The sequence below is a fragment of the Filicampus tigris genome, chromosome 19, assembly GCF_054856515.1.
Source record: "Filicampus tigris isolate MCC_2025a chromosome 19, RoL_Ftig_1.0, whole genome shotgun sequence".
Taxonomy (NCBI): Eukaryota; Metazoa; Chordata; class Actinopteri; order Syngnathiformes; family Syngnathidae; genus Filicampus; species Filicampus tigris.
In genome coordinates, this window is record NC_141235.1 from 9,713,566 (window position 1) to 9,733,988 (window position 20,423).

At 45.7% G+C, this 20,423-nt stretch overlaps 2 protein-coding genes across 8 annotated transcripts in view; one reads left to right on the forward strand and one right to left on the reverse strand.

Moving 5' to 3' along the window:
- Positions 1 to 20,423, reverse strand: part of brsk1a (BR serine/threonine kinase 1a) — a 36,988-nt gene that overhangs the window by 16,014 nt on the left and 551 nt on the right. For 2 of the 7 annotated variants that reach the window (XR_015082581.1, XR_015082580.1), the window contains exon 1: positions 12,277 to 12,631. The gene's annotated coding sequence lies outside the window, so the exon portion shown is untranslated. Of the gene's footprint in view, positions 1 to 12,276; positions 12,649 to 12,698; positions 12,775 to 12,914; positions 12,952 to 17,395; positions 17,527 to 19,002; positions 19,143 to 20,423 lie in introns of those variants that run through there. The other 5 variants (XM_086016690.1, XM_086016691.1, XM_086016692.1 and 2 more) reach the window with 5 other exon arrangements.
- LOC147129386 (proline-rich protein 12-like) lies at positions 1,715 to 20,322 on the forward strand. The gene is made up of 15 exons (XM_086016683.1): positions 1,715 to 2,883; positions 4,430 to 4,587; positions 5,322 to 5,483; positions 5,711 to 10,473; positions 10,810 to 11,031; positions 11,147 to 11,822; positions 13,352 to 13,872; positions 14,201 to 14,317; positions 14,421 to 14,554; positions 15,004 to 15,443; positions 15,533 to 15,652; positions 16,709 to 16,806; positions 17,892 to 18,023; positions 18,829 to 18,924; positions 19,012 to 20,322. Exons 1-15 carry the CDS (start codon positions 2,801 to 2,803, stop codon positions 19,144 to 19,146), a joined length of 7,857 nt encoding a protein of 2,618 aa, XP_085872809.1. The 5' UTR covers positions 1,715 to 2,800; the 3' UTR covers positions 19,147 to 20,322.

Genomic DNA, 20,423 nt, shown 5'->3' on the forward strand with positions numbered 1-20,423 from the left:
CTGACTCCCATTTAACATGAGTTTAAATGTGATTGGTTAGTTCTAAACACAGCCATGCCCCCAGTCATAAGAGGGTGTGCAGACTTGTGCAAGCGCATTATCTCAGTTGTTTACTTTTATGTCCCCTCTCAAAAATATTTCTGTCATTTTTAGTCTTTTTTTTTAAATTGAGTTGTACAGGTTATAGGATTGGAAAATGTATTGGTCTCTTTAAAAAAAAAAAAATTAATACAAAAACCTGACATTTGAACAGGGGTGTGTTAGACTACCTATATGCACTGTAGTTTTACAGGTATACATATTTCAAACTTCTCATTTTATAATTTAATCGAATGTCTTCTCTTCTTTATTATTCATCCACATGCATGCACACACACACTACTTTAAATGAAAGATTGTTAAATACTTGAATTCCCTTTCTATTGTTTTGGGAGCCTTCTTAATGAATATGCAGATAACAGACCTTTTGAGGCAAAAGTGCATTACAAAGACCCCCTAATGCATCTCAAATACTCTCAGCAGGGGAGCTGACAGGGGGGCTTTTTTTTCCTGAGAGAAGACTGGAGATTCCTGATTTTGTGTCACAGTGGTTTTGTTGGCTTTGGATGTTTAAGCATTTGTTTAACCAAGAACCTTGTAATAGCACTGAATGTGACGCTACAAATGATGCAGCACCTTTTCTTAAAGACACATTTGTTGTTGTTTTTTTAGCATGAATAAATACATTGATTTAGTTTTATCAGGTTTCTAACATGATCAATTATCCTGTTAGCCATTCGATTCTCATTAACTAGTGTTTCCCTCTCCAACAGTAATGCAAATGGATTGTCCAAAATATCTTTCAAGCTAACATGGAGATAATATAACATACAAGTATATTTTTGCATCAAGACTGTGTATTTCCTGGCCAAAATGTGGCAAAAATATTATGGATTCAATAGATTACAGGAATATTGGGCATATGTAATTGATTGAGCGCTATTAATGGTTATATTTGACAGATGAGTCATTTAAATGAAATAAGACAGAGGCAATTTGCTGTCATGATAAACTATATCATACACGGCATGTCTGGAAGGCATTTTGATATCCCAAATCAGAAAAAAACAGTGTCCTTAATATTTCAGTTTCAGTATTGAACCATAAGGTGGCAACAATTTACAACGATTTGCTTTACACAGATAAGGTTTTGGATTGTTTATTTTGTGGCTGTGATTATCAGTTGTTTATAACAACACTGCACCAGGCTAATGGGTGTTTGACTACTTTGGCAGTGTGAGCAGTGTATTTGGTACATGGACCTTCATTGGGTAAAATTAATGTCGGTCAGTGCTACAGACACTGAAATTGAGCAATGTTGTATACTTGAATACAGTACACATTTGTCACCCACTGTTTGAAATGACAGATCTTGTTTTGGGTCTCATTTTATTTCTGCAGGTGTACCTATTGTTTTGGCCAATCAGTACAGCACCTCGGTCATGCTCCAGTGTGCTACCTACTGGCGTATGTATGAACTGCATGTAGGGTCTAGAGTCGGTAGTCGCTCATAAAATATAGCTTCAGTACACTTTGCCATTTATGACCACTGTATGTATAAAATGGACCTCTTGCTGGCCATATTTTAGTTCTTGTTTTAAGATTAGAACAACTTCAAAAATTGGATGTGCAATGGCACAGAAATGATTCAGGTGCAAATGTTTACCACCACACCTCACATCATCGAGCTTCCGTGCATTGTCCTGTGTTTTATCTCTTTAGCATCATTAGCCTAACAATGAAGCGAAAATGCGGAAAAGCATGCAGATCTGGTTAGCAGACGCGTCGGCGAACCGTAGGGAGGTCAGCACGAACGCGCAGCGGAGGGAACCAGCGAGGAGCGGCGACGAAACGAAAGGAAAGGGAAGGACGAAGAGAGAGCCGCCTTCAAAAATGGCGTCTCCGGATGAAAATGAGTAAAGATGTATTTAAAAAAAACAAAACGCGGCCTGCTTGTTTTTTAATCTTCCTCGCTCGCTTTGTTGTTTATAATCATTTCCTCCGTGTGTGGACGCTTTTTAAGTGAATACCAGAAAGCTGAAACGCGGGCAGTTGGCATTTACTGAGGGCGAAAAAACGCCACTTTAATTCGTATGCGTCGTTCCTGACAGCTAGCATCAGCGGCTAGCTATTAGCATCCAGGCAGAGGAGGAGGAGAAGGAGGGGTGCTCAATGGCGGCGGATATTTGCATGAAAAGGACAAACATTTAAATTAGGCATTTCTCCCCTCGTCATGTGCGCGTGGGTATAGTGGAAACGCTGGCTACCAACGTGGCTGTCTCCCCTGTCCTTTGCCACATTTTTACATAGCGCTAGCAGCGTAGCCTAAAAAATACTAGCTTAAAGAAAGGGGAGGAGGCACCACAGAGAGGAGAGAGAGAGAGAAAAAAAGGGGGGACGCGTTGGAAATCAAATGTTCATCAGCGTTTCGCCCATTGGCGGCCAAATCCGCGACATCTTCATCATGAGCGGGACTGGATTCGGACTACCTTCGTGGAAATGATAAACGTGGAAGGAGGAAAATGAGGAAGACTGTCTTTTTTCGTGCTGCTTGGATTATAACCCTGTAGACCCCCCTCTTTTTCATCCAGCTTTTTCCTCCTCCCCTCCATTTCTCTTTCAATATGCTGTTTTCCACTCCGGAGGACTTGCTTATGAAACCAGGGAAAATCGCCTGAAACTGAGCTCGGGAAAGACTGGATTTTTTGTCCTCCTCCGCCTTGCGACGTCGCTTTCGCACACGGTTGTCCCCCCCACATAGATGGATAGAAATTACCCGGGAACAGGGTTCGGCGATTTGGGCGCTGGAGCAGGATGGAGTTACGAGAGATCGGCCAAAGCAAGGTAATCGGCACAAGCCAGACAATGTGCATGCACGCATGCATGCATCAGTGCCTACATTGACCCGTGTAAACACATTGTCGCCATTGGCTTCACGCTCCACACACGCACTCGCAACGCCGATGCATTGTCATCCCGAAGAGTTGCATAGTAATAATATTATTAACAGCAATGGAGCGGTGTGCGTGTCGTGGGGGTGGGCGGGGTGGAGAAAGGAAAAGGTTGGGGGGATTTGAATTGAATGCGATTGACAGACAGACGATGGGTTTTTGAGCTAGACGTGGACGTGGGAGATGGTGAATGGGAAGTGGTGGTGGCCTCTCCACAGCTTTTCACTTTGCAGGCCTGGACATGCTCTGATAAATAAATAAATGGGTTCGAATGGTGCAAAAAAGCTCCACAGCAGCCCCCTCCTGACAGATATCAACAAGAATTAGAGGTGCATTTGTGGAGCCATCTTCAATGGTGCATCGTAAAGGGGAGAAGAAAAAAAAGGGGGGCTTAGTTCGATTGCTCTGAAAATGTCCCATTTTTTTGCAGCATTTGGCCCCAGACATGATTGGAGATGATTTGTGGTGGGCTCATAGCAGCAGACTCATTTGCATAATGAAATCCAACCATTCGAAACCACATTCAGTTGTTTCAATAAAAATAACAAGGTCGAGGAGACATTGTGATTTGATGATAATGATGATGAATTTGATGAGGGCGTGGATTTAATGTGGAAAAATGCTGGAATCGTTTACTACACCTCTGTTACCTTTTGAGTTAGCATGCGAGCTAGCTTTGCACGGAAGTCAATTGCGGCCTGCTAGCATCACTTAGCTAGCCGCTTCTAGCACATTTTTCCACCTCGCTACTCGAACTCTAAACGCTATTGTGTCCCGTTTTAGACGCGATGCTATGTCCACATAATGGCATAGGTACTGATGTTTGCCATTTTATATACGTGGATCGGTAGCATCCGGTTGTTAGCCACATCAACGTAATCAATGAACAGCTCGTCTCTTCAATTATACGTGATAACTGTGATGTGGTGCACTGATCTGGTTTATTTTCACCCCAAAATGTCGACCTTGCACACATATTAGGCCATGTGCCTGCTTTGCGCTCATTGCTGCTGTGCACAGTGCTCCCAGCAAGCCGGCACAAATTGCTAACATGTTAACAAACGGTCAGCAAGCAACCACTGCATGTTCACCAAATGCATGTCATATTAGTCACGTGTGCATATTTGTTGCAACACACCAGCGTCATCACTATTAATTTTTATATTACAACAGTGACATGACTAATGTAAATGCAACTCTTGAGTTTCATTTTGATTTTGATATTTATACTGAACGCTTGTCTGAGTTGCAATGGAACCAAGTGTCTTGATGACTTTCATGTGATGATTTGAGATTCAAACACACTTGAATGACATGAGATTCTGGAAGGAAGCTGTCACCTTTTTAAGGTACCAGCTGATGTTTATGCAAATGTGCTCAGAAATTAATGACACTAAATCATCCCCCACTCCTCCTCCTCCTCCTCTTCCTCTTCGTAGTCTTGTCTATGGGAGTTCCAGATCATCCCACCCTGAGTCTGAGCTCCTCCACCGCCAAGCCTACGCCACCCCACACCCTCTGCAGGGCTATGCCACCAATCACCACCCAGGGAGCACTGGCCAAGGCGGGGCTTGGGGAGCAGCTGGACGGAGTTTGGGTGAGATAAATGTCATACCTACCGTGTCCCCAACATTAGGGGCCGCAGGAATGAATTATGTTGTGACCGACCGGCCGTGTAAGTCCTAGTCTAGACGTGTGCTTGAACAATGTGCACAACATTAATAAATTCAGTTGGGATTCAACCGAAAACATACCAAAAAATATTATTCAATTATCTTCATTTCACATAAAAGTAATTAAAAGCCTGAACGTTCAGTTTGGCCAGTGGGTGGAAAATTATGCTGCGAGATGTGATTTTCTGTTATAGTACGTCAGTTTGTCCGAACGAACCACAAATCGAACAATGAAAATAATTCACTGCTGCTTAATCAGTTTGCAGGCTACAAGTGGGAGTAAAATCCATTACTGAGGCATTGACTTGATAAGTGTAAGTAATGTCCGCATATACGTAGTTAAAAATAGTCAAAGCAAATTGGATCGAGTGCGAGGACTATATTTATCATACGCTACAATGTGGTAACAGTTTATATCAACGTAGTCAGAATTTCAACACATAGTACTGTAGAATAATCTTATCTATGTATTAACATGTATCATATCTTGGGCTTTTCTTGTTATGGTCACTCTTTGCCCTAACAAAGTTGTAAAGGATAGCCACCAATAATTACCATGTGTTAATACATTATCTGGGATAAGTATGGTATTTTTCCCTTCAAAATATGCAAATGATTCCGAAGGCATTTTACATGGCTGTATATTTCCTTCTAAAAGGTCTGTCGGGGCTGTTTGACACTGGCCTGCACCACGCCAGCCCCTCAGCCCCCGATGCCTCAGTCATGAATCTGATTTCGGCATTGGAGTCTCGGGGTCCCCAGGCTCCCCCCTCGGCCTCCTCCTTACTCTCCCAGTTCCGCACACCATCCTGGCAGACAGGTGGGACTGTGTTCGCTCTTCCCTTATGTGTTGACATTCAAACGTGATTCATTGTCAATATGAGATTTAAAAAAAAAAATGCTGTGTGTTATATAAGTTATAAATATGTTATATTTTTATTTTTATGAGAAGAACAAACCAAACCAAAGGTTGATTAGACCTTGTTTGCATTAAGTGGATGACTACAGTAATTTCTCATTTATGTTTTTTGTCCCCCTCCTGAACAGCGATGCACACACCTGCTCCTCCAGAATTATTCATTTCTGGAGCTCTTCCTGGCTCGGGCTCCTTCCCCTCCTCCTCTGCTCTCTCAGCCTATCAGCACCCAGCATCCTTTTCCAGCCGCTCCTTTCCCGGTGCCTCCCTTTCCCTCCAGGACACACCCACGTTTAGCCCCACATCCAATGGTCTGCTCTCCCCACATGACCCCTTACTACATATCAAAGCTCCCTCCCAGTCTAGCCTGGGTTTTGACAGACTCCTGTCCTCGCAAGGGGCAGCTGCAGCCGCCTATAGGGGCAGCCAAGACCCTACAGGTGCCTCATCAGCCCAGGCGTCCTCTGCCAGGCACCTACAATCTCACCAGTTTAACCTGCTGTCATCACAGCTCCAGGACCAGTCCTCCCAGCTGTATAATGCGTCAGTATTCTCTTCAGCCCAGCCCCAAGCTCAGTCCCAGTCCCAATCCAACTCGGCTCAAGAGCGGGCCGTGCCCAGACAGGACAGCGTTATAAAGCACTACCAGCGGCCCACACCATCGCAGCCGCAGCTCTCGTCCTCTGCTGCCCACTCCCTACAGCACTACCTCAGCTGTGGAGGGGCAGGGTATCAACAAATAGCCACCCATCACAGGCATGCTGGCCTTTCCTGCAGCCCGCTGGGTGACCAGAGCCCCTCATCCGACCACAAAGCCTCCTCTCGTACAGAGCAATATCGGCCAATCATCCAGCCTCCGTATTCTTCATCTTCTTCCTCCTCTTCTTCCTCTGCTGGGAAAGGTACCAAAAGCAGCTCCAGCAGTGGCTACTCCTCTGCAAGTTCAGCATCGTCCTCAAGAACTCCTCTCACACCTCCTTCTGCATCCTCTACCTCCTCATCCTCCTCTTCTTCTTCTGCCACTCCCGGGGCTCACCCTTCCAACTCAATCCCCACCTCAAGCTCCAGTGCAGCCCCCTCCAGGCAGCAACCCCCCGCTCAACAAGCTCCACCTCCTCCGGCCCCTCAGCAGCAACAGCCCCCTCCCACATCCACTTCAACACCTCAATCCCTCACCAAATCCTGCCTCTCTGGCTATGGTTCCCCCGTGCCCCCTGTAAAAACACCCACCTCTGCTCTTACTGGTCAGACCCCACCCCAACAGCAGACACAGTCATATTCTCCAAATCAGCCCCCTACTTCTCACCTAGCTCAATCCTATGGAGGCTTCAGTTCCCCACAAGCCCAGGACCTGAGCTCAGGTACTGGCGGAAAAGGCTATGGAACTTTAGGAGGGCGAAGTCAGTCATATCCCACTGATATATATGGATCTGATTCCGCTTATGGATCACTTCCCTCTTCTCTGGGTGGAGCTGGAAGCCCATCGCTGGGTTATGGTGCCCCAGGCCATTCCCCTGCACTTTTAAGATCAAGTGGTTCATCAGGTAGTGGAGCATCTGGGGGAGGAAGCAGCAGTGGTACAGCAAGTGGAAACTCTGGGTCGGGAGGAGGGGCAGGAAATGGTATGGCAAGTGAGAGAGGTGGAGGAGGTAGTGGAGGAGCGTCTTATCATATTCCAGATTCTAGTCCCTCCCCATCTGGAAACTCGGGCATTATCCGCCCAGGGCTGCACTCCCCGGTGCCGACATGTCCCACGCAATCTCCTGGAGGTGCAGGTTCTAATAAATACATCTCCTCTGTTCTTTCTCCTACTTTCCTAAGCTCCCCACAGGGCTACCCTGACACCAGAGGTCCTAGCTCCCAACCTCAGTCTTATCACGCCACTTCCTCCAAAGCAAAGGCTGACGCGTCAATGCTCGGAGTTGGTTCTCAGAGATCCCAAGAGGAAGTAGATGATGACGACGAGTTCTTGATCCAGCACTTGCTGCAGGCACAAGCGAGTCCTGCTCCCCAGGCTTCTCATCACCATTCCCAACAGCAACCCCAACAGACATCCCAGCAAACGCAGCCTCAGCCTCAGTCGGCGCCACCAACTTCTGATGCTGGCAAAGGGCTTAGCTATGACATGGGAAAGTCCTCTGAAGAAAGATACCATCCCCAAAGTGTCATACGCACCCACAGTGCAACATCTTCTTCTGGGGTCGGTAATACAAACTCTGGAGGGTCTATCTCTGGGCTGGACAGCCAGCTGGAGATGTCATTAAAGAAACAGCAGCAACATCAACAACAACAACAACAACAACAACAACAACAACAACAGCAACAGCAACAGCAGCAGCACCATCACCAACAACAGCAAAGGAACGAGAGGCCTGTAGGAAACAGCAGGAGTAGTGGGGGACGAGGCAGTGCTGAACAAGTGCACTCACACCTTCTTCACCATGATAACTTAGGCTCGGTAGTCCACTATGGACGAGGGGACCCATACACACAGCACTCCCTTGCTCCCCAACACTCCTCACATAACCAGCACGTGTCTTCACATTCGCAGATTCCACCCCACACCCAGATGGAGCTACAGAAAAAGGAGCGTGCGGAAATCCCTTATCCCCGTAAAACGCCAGAGGTCCAGCCACAACATTCTCAGTCTCAAAGCACTGCATCTCTTATGGACTCCCCCACAGATCAGTCCCACCAGCCACCACACCTCCTGCAGTCCGTGTTGTCCCATACGACTCGTAATAAACTGGAGCCTCATACACAGCACCACAAGATGGACACGCACCAACAACATCAACAGCAACACCACAAAATGGAAACACATCGGCAACACCAACAGCACCATAAAATGGACTCCCACCAATCACATCAGCAACACCCGAAAATGGACTCCCACCCGCAGCATCAGCAGCACCACAAGATGGACTCTCATCAGCAGCACCACAAGATTGACTCTCACCCCCAACAGCAGCAGCACACTATTGGTCAACAGCAAGCTGTGATGGAGAGTGCCAGTGGACGACTTGGCTCTACTAAACATCCGGCTCAAGCTCAGTCCCAAACAACCCAGCTCCAGCTCCAACTCCAGTCGCAGGCTTTAGAGGTGGCAGCGGCTCATTACAACCACGGACCCTCGTCACACCAGCACGAACAAGGCCAAGTCAAACAAAGCTCAGTGGTTTCATCTTTGGACATGCTGGAGCGCTCTCTTTCCCAGACCTCCAGCACAGATGTTGCGATTGCAGAGGACAGACGTGGTGGACGGAGCGGAGGAAGCGGCGAGCGCCACAGACAGCAACAACAGGAGCAGAGGCAGCATCCGTCTCACCATCACCCGCAGCCACACTCGGCCCCTGAACTCCACTCTTTCCTCTCTGAGCCTGAAATCGCCATGCCCACCCCTTCCCATATGCACCACCTTTCGCAGCACCACCCTCAGCAGCAACAGCAGCACCCTAGCTCTCAACACCAGCAAGCCCATTCTCACCACCCTCACAACCAGCCACAGACCCCCCACCCTCACCATATACCCCCTCCGTCTGCCCCGGCCCACCCCCAACCTCAGCCCGATCCGCAGCAGCCACTGCCGTCTCAGCTCACCCCCCAGCAGAATCAATTAGACCAACAGCGCTCAGAACAGCACCAGTTTGACACGGTCAGCCCAGTGGAGAAGGCAGACCAAACCCAACAAAGTAATCGTTTCGTTCCCCTAACATCCATCTGCTTTCCTGACTCCCTTCTCCAGGATGAGGACCGCGCCTTTTTTCCAGGCATGGAAGACATGTTTTGTGCAGAGGACTACAAGTCAAGTTGTGCTGGTGGTGCAGGACCAGTGCAGGAGGAGATGAATGAAAGCCATACTGGGCAAGAGGGTATGGGCTCCATGAAAGCTGGACAGAGTGGCGGTGGACCAGGGGGAGGTAGCGGAACTGGCTATGATATGATGGGTCATCATGGAGATCAGGGTTATGAGCCATATTGTCATAGCTTGGAAGAGCCCAGCAACAATACAATGACTCTAGATCTTGACTCCCTTAAAACCCACGAGCTGCCCTCCACGGTTAACACTGAACAGCTTGGTTTAATTCAGTCCCAGAACCCAGCTATGGGTATGGCTTCTAATAATGCTGGACCTAACAACCCTACTGCAAAAATGTCCTCTGGACCTGGAGGAACAAACGCAGGAGCAGCTTCTGGAGGACTCCAATCACCAATTTTCTGCTCATCTCGCCCCAAGAAGCTCCTCAAGTCCAGTTCTTTCCACCTCTTAAAGGAGCGCAGAGACCCTAACACACTGCCTAAGAAAAGTTATGCCCAAGAGTATGAGTTTGAAGATGATGAGGATAAAGCTGACCAGCCTGCTGACATCAGGTTGAACAGTCGTAGGCTTCCAGATCTTCTGCCAGATTTGGTGTCCAGTTGCAGGAAAGGAGGAGGAGGAAGCGGTTCTCTCAGCCCGTTAATGGGTGACATTGACTTCTACCATGCCTCTGGGTACCCACCAATGGGTGCGCACTCGCTTTTGCCCCAGGACGGCCCTAAGAAGAGAGGCCGGAAGCCAACTCGTCCCAAAAGGGAGGGCCCCCCACGACCCAGAGGCAGGCCTCGCATTCGCCCCATGCCCGAGCCCTACACCCCACGAGGAATGATGGGCGAAATGGGCGGAACAGTTGGCGGTGGCGGAGGGGGATTCAGTGTGGAGGGGCGAGGCAGGGGCAGAGGCCGCGGGAGCAGAGGAAGAGGAGGTCGGAGAGAGGATATGTACATGGAAATGAGCGGGAAGGAGCAGGAACAGATGCATCACCATCACCACCACCACCATCAGCAGCAGCAGCAGCAGCAGCTCCATCATCAGTCCCAACAGCAACAACATGAACCGATTCCACCATTGAAAGTGAGTAGCTCTACATATTTAAAACAGTTCTCAGGAGTTCAAAGGATACATTGGATTTGTATTTTTGTTTAATTGGCGTGCCATTTATAGTAGGTGTGCACAAAAAAAAGATACATATTTCAAATTACGTTGGAGAGTACCAAGTTACAGCTTGCGGAACCCATTTTGAGAACCACGGCTCTAAAAGGCTTCATATGTTTAACTTAATTCAGTTCCACTGGTGACCTTTACAAATCTAAAAGTAAGCATCACCATCTCACGATTAAGTGCTCTCTTGTCTAATATATGCCCCAAATGACTCATAATATTTGTTGTATTTTATTATTTTTTTAATAGATCAAGTTGCCAATTCCCATGTCCTCCTCTGACGCTTTGCTGAGGACAGACTCTCTGTCTGGCACGGACCCTGCTTTGTCTGATGGCTCAGTAGGCTCAGCCCCTTCACTGGGTCTCAGTCCTGGTCCTTGCAGCACCGAAAGCACCAGGGCGCAGGATAAAAACAAGCAGAAAAGCCAGATGATGAATGAAGGAATTGATGGGGACAGTCTGGAGGAAAGGGTAAGAGTTCCTGGTCAATAATAGCTATAGTCAATTTAAACTCAATTATGTTGCGGTGTTTTTTGATTAATTTAGGTTGAGTAAATCTCTAATTTACTCAATATGACTCTTCTAGGGTGATGAGAAGGACCCAGAGTCCAAGGCTGGCTTGGTTGCTTCTTTCCTGGATTTCCTTAAGACAGGGAAGAGACCCCCAGGCTTGGATATTTCCCCCGGAATGGAAACTGACAATGGTGAAACCTCCCCCTGTAAATCGGGGTTGCGCCCACTATCGCCAGCACCTCCTCGACCCCCACACCCACCTCCATTTGGGGACGGCGAAGGCAATGGCGGTCTCGCCCTGGGCAACTGTCCCAGCCCTAAGCGCTTGGAGGATGAGCTGAAGAGGAACCTGGAGACCCTGCCCTCATTCTCTTCAGATGAGGAGGACTCGGTGGGAAAGAACCAAGACCTCCAGAAGAGCATCTCCTCAGCCATTTCCGCCCTGTACGACACTCCTCAGCTGACTGCTAACATCCATCACTCGTTACCTCCTCAGCCTCAGCCTTCTCACTCCCCCATTACACCCCCGTTGCACCCCCCAACCCTTAGTCCTCAGACTGACATTCACACGCCCCACGCACAACCTCAGCCCAATGAACCCTGCATCCTTCAGCCAGAGGACGAAAACATGGACGAGAACAAGGATGAGGAGAATGACGAGGAGAGGAGTACTAGAGGGGATGAGGAGAGCGATATGATGGAGGAGAGAGAACCGCAGCTGGAGACACTAGGTGCCCCAAAGCTTGAAGGTAAGGCTAAACTCACTCATACCCAGAAGGGGCAAAAATACTCACCATATGCAGTACATATATTTGGAGGGACGTGGCAATATCACTTTTTTGTTTCCAGACTGAGTACCTAGATTTGAGTGTTCGTTGACAACAAGTACCGATACTTGATGATGCAATATAATCAATAACAAAGCACAAACTTTGGTTCACATGGCATAAGTTGCGCTCAATTACACTTTTTAGACTTGTCATTACTGACATCTTAACATCCAGCTACATGTTTTTCTAACATTCTTGTCATACATTTTACTTACTAAACGTTGCCTGTAATGCGGCATTTTTGTTCTAAAATAAATTTGTGGCAGGACAACTGAAGTGATAGATTATCACAATGTCGCTCCTCTTTACTCTGGACCGAGATTTACAAAAGCAAAGACAATGCCAATGTGCACGGAGGCGTACAGGGGCTGACCTTCTTGTGCTGCTGCTGCTGCTTCATGACAGGATCTCGGTTGGCTTGCTTCGCCAAACTGGAGACGGACCTTGAGAAACTCCGTTTTTGCCCACCCCCGCCGTCAGACCCTGAGCGAAGTTCATTTTGCAGAGCATAATTTGCAGTTGGCTTTAGTGTTGTCATCCGTGTTTACTTTGAAGTATCTCCACATGGCTGGCATGGCTCTAGTGGTATCGGTGTTGCAGTATCGGACCAGTTTCTAAGTATGAGTAAAGACTACAGTATTGGCGTTGATAGTGGAATCGATGGCTCTTGAGATTTTAGTTGTTAGTTGTTGTTGAACAACAACAAATAAGAGCAATAAAAGTAGACATCCTCATATTGAGAAACAAACAAAAAAAATGTGACCTGGTGTTGTTTAAGAATCATCATGCCATCACCTTTAATGCTCCCTGGTTCACAATCTTTCATGTAGCTGCAGATGCTGTTTTTTTCTTTTTTATGTTGTGTCGTCATCTGTGAAGTTTGTAGAAAGAACAGAAAACGTTGGGAATGAAAATAAAACGTTTTCACAAAAATAAATACTTGAGCACAGATGAGACAAAAAGAAATATACAACACGGTAACAAAGTATTTGTACTTGTTAGTTCCCATACCTGATGGTGGTAACCAATGCACAGGATGTCTTTATACCTAAAGTGAATGATCAATAACTGTTAAGGTTGAGAACACAGATGTTCAAGGCTTAGTATTCATCAGCATTTTACCGTCATTTTCCAAATTATCCGCACGTGCAACCCGAAGGGTATGTAACTATTCGATCAATCTACATGTTACATCATTATGAGTCCGTTATTTATACTGAAATGAGGATTTGCTAAAATTAGCATTTTTAAGCAGCGGCAGAGGCCATAACGTATTTACTGCAGGGATTTTGCATACATTTACATCAAGAGTTGGCACATCATTACATCGCCCAGCTTGTATGTTTGTTCAATACACTAATTAGGCTCTTCATTTAAAAACAATGCAGTGCTTGTAGTTTTCCATTGGTCTGTCAAATGGTTCTCAGCCTTGATCTCTTTATTTACAGTGTCCCTCCCGGAGATTCCTCCTCCTGCAGCAGCAACTCCCCAACCGCCCTCCGTCCCTCCCTCTCCTGCCTCCTCTTCCTCCTCATCTCCTCCTCCCTCCCCTCTTCCTCCTCTCTCTCTGCCCTCACCTCCTCCTCCCCCAGAGGAACAACCGGAGGACTCGACACCTTCGAGCCCCATTGTGGCCAAATCTCCGACACCGCCGCCTCCCCTGACCGCTACTCTCCCTGCGCCTCCCACTTCTCCTCCTCCTTCTCCTCGTCCCGCGTCTTCAACCCCGCCTCCTCCTGCTCAAGCTTCTCCTCAAAAGGAGTCTCCGACACCCTCCCCCGAGTCGGCCGCCTCTCCTGAAGAAGAGCGACCGCCTCCAAAGAACACCAACTTGCACCTGGCGCAGAAGCAGGAGGACGCGGCCATCGCGGGAGAGAGTGAGGAGGACGACAGCGAGAGCGGCGGGGAGGGCATCTTCAGAGAGAGGGATGAATTTGTGGTGCGGGTGGAGGACATCGCGACACTCAAAGTACGTGTGTGTGTAAACATACTACAGTGAAGCCCCGGCTATTCACGGTTCACCGTTCATGATTTTATTTAGCGGATTTGCAATTTTATGCCGTTCATGTCACGCTCTAGCTACACATCACTGAGGATCTCTTCATTCTTGGAGGGCATATGGATCTTTGTACATATTTGTGTTACTCTGACTCAGTACTAATTCAGTATTAGATTTTACAGTCCACAGTAAACATCCGCCTGTTGTCTATATCGAACGTCCTCTCAATAGCTGAACCTTTGTCAGATGCAGACTTGACTTTGAAACCTAATAAATGTGCTCGCGTGTTTTGCTCCAGTTGGCCTTGCAGACGGGCCGGGAGCCTCCGCCCATCTGGAGGGTGCAGAAAGCCCTGCTGCAGAAGTTCAGCCCAGAGATCAAAGATGGACAGAGACAGTTCTGTGCCACAAGCAATGTGAGTTCACCTTCGGAAGCCGCGCTCTAATCAGCTTTACCAACTTGCTGTATAGTTGGGGGTGGAAGCCCTTTGACTGATGTCAAATGTACATCTTCCTCAGTATCTTGGCTACTTTGGAGATGCCAAAAGACGTTATCAGCGTATCTATGTCAAGTTTTTGGAGAACGTTAACAAGAAGGACTACGTGAGAGTCTGCTCTCGGAGACCGTGGCGCAGGGCCATGCCTGCCCTCAGGTACACATATTTGTCATTGTGACACTTCAACCAATTTGACTTCCTTCAGCTCACCCTGCAATAATGAAGGAATAAAAGAAGGGGAGCACATGGGGGTGCCGCAACTCAATGATTTGTACCAGAATGGAAAAGGCAGAGATGGTGGATGGTCACTGTTTGAATGACTTATAAATTGACAAAAACGAAAAGACTTGAGACTCGACTTGGACTTGGGAGGTAAAGTCTCTGGACTTGACTTGATCTTTTGAAGGTGGGAAAAAGTAGAACAAATGGCTTTTGGCAATGGAAATGCTAAAAAGCATCCAATGCAGAATTGAAGCAAGCTGCTTTAGCCTTTTGGTGTAGAACTCATGAATATTTGCTGACAATCTCCATTTAATCACAAGCTTTTGTGTAGTACAGATTGCGAATTATCGGGCGTTTGAATGCAATATGTCGATGTGTCACAGGCGCCAGTCCTTCCCCAGAATGGCTTCCCCTCCTGCAAACCAAAATCAACCAAAAGAGGAGCGATTGACTCCGTCCAGCCAGCGCGAGAAGGAGCAGAAGGAGAAATCGCGAACGACCCCGCCGGCTGCAAAAGAACATCGGGAGAAGAAGGAGGCCTCAGCTGCGGTGGCCAAGGCCAAGGAGAAAGAGCCAGAGGTGGAGAAAGACAAGCGAGTGCAACCGGCTCAGGACAAAGCGGAGAAACGTGCCACCGAACGCGGGAGGGGCAAGGACGAAAGGAAAGTACTGGAGAGGAAGGAGAAACCCGAGCGCCCACCTAAGTCCAGACCTGCCAAGGTGAAGGCAGAGCCACCCCCCAAGAAGAGGAAGAAGTGGCTGAAGGAAGCTCCCTCCTCTTCTGACTCGGACTCGTCGGATGACGCTGCTAGTGAGAATGAAAGTAAGATCTTTTAGTTTTACTAATTTACTAAGGCCGTCATACTCCATGTACATTTTGGCGGCGAATGACCTTCCACCTCCTGCACTCAGTGCCCGTGAAAGGCGGCGTGAACAACCGAGCGATGAGGGAAATGTTCCGCAGCTATGTGGAAATGCTCGTCAGCACAGCTCTGGACCCAGACATGATCCAAGCCTTGGAGGACACGGACGGTAAGAATGTCGCTTGCTGCCTCCTTAGATGAAATCACGGTAGAACAGATTCAGCTTTATTGCCATGACATATACCACAAGGCAACGAAATGCAGAAGTGCATAGGCAGTAATTAAAAGCATAATACTTACGGTATATGCAGTGCGGTATGGTATTTAAATATGTCAACAAGAGTGTCTATATTTTCAGGTAAATACAGTACATGCAATGTCTAATTATGTGTAATATAATATGATAGCTCTACAGTGTTTATACAGTACACGGAACGAACTGGGCTTTTAAAAAAAAAAGAGAGAAAAATAAGTCATGAAATGATGAACATTACATCATTTAAGCAAATAGAAGAGAAAAATTTCAAAGAAAGAAAGTCTTAGTTTACCACAAAATCCTTCCCACAAGCTAAAATGACTCCTAATCAGTAATAGAATTGCAAGAAGTTAGAATACCTTCAGGTTTTTACGTAAAAAAATGCTTAAAACAAGTGAAATACCTGGCAGGAAGACATTTCTTAAGCAGGTCTTGCCGATTTAAGATATTTTTATTCTTGGTTGGATTTACTTTTTTTTTTTTTAATTTTAATACAGTTTGTTTAGTATTTGCAGTGTATGCTCTTTGTTGTGTACTGTGCAAACTGCAAACGCAGGAGGAGGGGGGAAAAAAGATTCTAAAAAATATGTATGTGTACAGAAGTGCAATGGGAGGATTTACTGTATATACAGAATTGCGCTATGCAGTAGTACAAATATACTTAAGCCTTCTTTCAGTAAGATGGCACCTTATCATTAGGATTCATGCCTGCTTACCAAAGAAATTTGGTCAGGTAGTTTTTGTGCGATCCTGCTGACTAACAAGCTAACACCAATGACAATACAGTACTGCATAATCTCCTTGGCAGAGGAGCTGTTATATTTATTGATGTGTGAGACCGAAATAGAATCTGTTGAAAGAATGAGGAGCGATAGAAGAGCCGCCACGGGTCAGCCCGTGTTATTAAAGCGAGTGGCAGCTTGGCGTATGATGACTAATGACAACTCCTCTACCTTGACTGGCCGCCAGATGAGCTTTATCTGCCCCCCATGAGGAAGATCGACAGCATCCTCAGCGAACAGAAGCGGAGGTTGCTGAGGAGAGTCAGCATGAGCTCTCAGCATCAGGTAATCTGCGCTCAACTGTCCTTCAGGTGTCTTGTAACGTGATGTCCTTTGACGGCATTGCTGCCAAATGTGCTCTAAGCGTACCTGTCTGTCCACTCGCGTGAAATGCACAGTCCCCAACTTACAAAGAAGTAATATTGGAGAAGGCTGTTTGCACGTCATAATTTGACCATTTTTCTTTCTGTTACTATGGATTCCTTCGTGCCTGCTCTTTATCAATAGCATATCTTGTTAAAAATGTCGAGAACTCTGTGGCGGTTATGAGAGTTCTGTCGAAGACACGCTGTTGGTAGTGAGGCTTTTTGAGAAGCGCTACCCACCACAGAGAACACCGACACGCTAGCCGGTACAAAAAAAGTTATTGTGTAATATAAAACTAAACTACTCCTGTTCCATTTCGCAAAATCATATCCCCCCCCAGGATTATTTTGTGGTTTTGTGACCTGTAAGAATAAACCTGATTAAAAAATGTAATTTTTTTCTGGCAAACCAGTCATCTTAAAATGACATGATTGGCCCCGATTGCGTGAACGGATCAGGACAACTCTACTAAGTGTTGTAATACAGTACTGAAATAAAATCGGCTTACCTTGGAAATGACTACTGATGTAATTGCTCGTCAACTTCATACCCGAGTCGTCAAATGATTCGTCAATGAGGTTTTTTTCAGTGTGGGTTCCTTTAAGATCCAAGGATCCGTTTCAGGTTGAAGGCACTGGCCTGAAGGAACATTGCACCATTTTTCCCTCTCAAAAACAGTAAATGTTTGAAAACTAAAACTTATGAAAGATTCAGTGCAAATGTATTGTACTCAAAAGTTAAATACAACTGAAGTGTACTCATAACCACCTTAACATTATATACTGATTCATATAATTTACGATATATTCTCGAAAAAAAAAAAATGCCCCGGTCTTCATTTTCACCTCAAACATACTCGGACGGAGCTGGTACAGTGAAGTGTTGGTACGTTTGAATGTATGTAAGTTGGATGTATAACTATGGGAGTGTATGTATAACAGTGTTATTAAAATGTGTCTCTAGTGTGCTCCAACTCCTAATTTGTGGCGAATCCTCTTCCTCAGGAGGTTGTGCATGCATACCCCCAGATCATCGTGGACCCCTTGGACTCGGGAGTGGTGAGGGTGCGGCTCAGCGGTGATGCCTACAACCGCAAGACCCTCAACAGAGTCAAGAAAACCCTGCCTAAACCACAGGTGTGTCACTGCTAATATTTTAGGTTAGGGTACCTTAAAACCATTTTGTTCCCTTTCAAAAGGTCCCTCGGTACCAATTTTTGTATGGACTATAAAAAGTCAGACATTTACAGGGCACATGGGTTCAAACAATTCCAACATCAAGTCTCAAGTCCCTTATTTCAACAATTCAGAATTTCAGTTGACCTTAAGGTCTTCTGCATTCATACACAATTTCTAAAAAACCAAAAATGCTTTCTCTAGGTATTATTCGTCTCCATCTTGCAAAAGGAACAAATGTACTTAGTAGTCATTACAACAGAAAGCAGAGCTGTTCATGGTCTGCCAAATTTTGCTGTTCCAAAGATCTGGTTAAAACAGTGATTCTAAGTGCAGTTCAGTTGTATTTAACTTTTAAGTTCACTATATTAACATTAAATCTTTAAGAATGGTTTGTTTTAAACAAATGGTTTGTTTTAAACATTTATTTAGATACAACTTTTAGTTTTATGTGCAATACATTTTAATTGAATCATTAAGTACTATTTAACACTCTCAGGCTCAAATTAAGTTTTAGTAATAATTTAGTAGTACTTCTGAGTAAAAAAGGCTCATATAACATGAATGTGTATTAATTAGGGGATTCGCTGTTGCGAATCTGCAACACCTGCCTGGAGAGGGTTAAAATGTCTGTACTTAAGGGCAGTGTCAGTTTTGAAACTGCATAACTTTACAGTAGCTCACAATAATACGTAATATAGGAATAAAACCTTAACTTGATGTAAAAATGTTAATCTTAATCTGATTCACTTGTTCTTTTCTCAAGGACCTTAAACTGTCATCTGACTCATATCGAATCTACAGTCTGTACCACTCCCTGCATCACTATAAATACCACACCTTCTTACAGTGCAAGAAAGAGGTAAGCTCAGACGGCTCTCATCTTGCAGGGCTAGCCTGTATGCGTACTTTAGTCTCAGGGTCTGTGTTCCCGCCCCACCTTTTCCAGACCAACACGATCGAGCAGGCAGCCGAAGACCCAGGCCAGGAGGAAGTGGTGCAGCAGTGCATGGCCAACCAGGGCTGGCTGGACACGCTCTTCGGCTCCTTCATCGAGCTGCTCACGCTCAGCACCAAAGCCTGAGAGGGATGAGATTAATTAAAGTCAGAGGATATGAAAAAGAAAAAAAAAGGAAAATAATGAACACGATGGATCCCACTGTACAGACCCTTTCCCCCAACCGATCAATTTTCTTCAAATCTCAAAGATTTGAGGATGTATTTTCAAGGCCCATGATGAACTTGAGTGGGGTCAGAACAATGGCCTCCTTTTTTTCTTCTTCTTGAACAATGACTAAAGAAATGTGTTTCTTTGTGAGGAGTGGGACCCCACCGGATTAGGGGTCACTTGCGGGTCAAGAGGAATTTGACCACCCGTGTAAGGTTGGAAAGAGAGGAGCCGGAACGCCAAGTCCACAGAGGAGCCACTAACATCTCGTTAACTGTGCGTCATTAAGACCATAGCTCCAAGAGAAACTATTACTGCTTAGTTTTTACATAAATTATTTTTTTGAAAAGACTAACATCAGCTGTTGGCTTTGGGAAAGACTGAAAGAGGGTGAGAATGCTTTTTAAACTGCGTGTGGAGTGTGCCGTGAGCAGCGTAAACATGGACTCGAACCATTAGACGTGTTAATAAATACTCTCTCTCTCTCTCTATCTCTCTCTCTCATCCTGTGCTACGTGAAGGGCAGCACGACTCAGCCGTGTGATAATATATAAACACATTTTTATTATTTATATGAGGAGGTTTTTAACTTAACAAGCGCTGGATTGCTGCCCTAACATTTGAAATACTTTTTATTGTCCACACGTTCAGTATACAATCTTGACCCACATATCCAAGCTGTCTTCCCCTCTACACTTAAGAAACAGACATTTAGACCGACATAATGTATCAAATACAGTGGGTGTAAAATAATAAAAAATAGAAAAAGACTGGCGGGGGGGAGGGGGGTATTTGAAATTTTACATTGTTGTGTTTCAGTTCAATCATCACTCATGCAGATGCAAAGAAAAAGAAGTAAACTGTCCATTTCCTGTGTGGGAAGAAGGAGTATAAATAATATTTAAAGAGGAAATAGTCATGTCATTTTTATCATTTTGATGTGTATGTGCATACTTATTTTGAAAACAATCTAATTTTCCATAAAAAAGGACAAAAGGCGTGTAAATATTGTACAGTTCTTGATGATATTCTTTGTCATTCTGTACATTAACTCTCCTGTATTTGAGAAACAAATAAAACCTGCAAAGATCACACAGTGTTTCGCTTCTCTATTATCAACCCGATTCATAATTTATAGTCGCAAGTGTAGAAATCCAGCTGTGCGCCCGAGCGCTCGACGACCGGGAATTGGA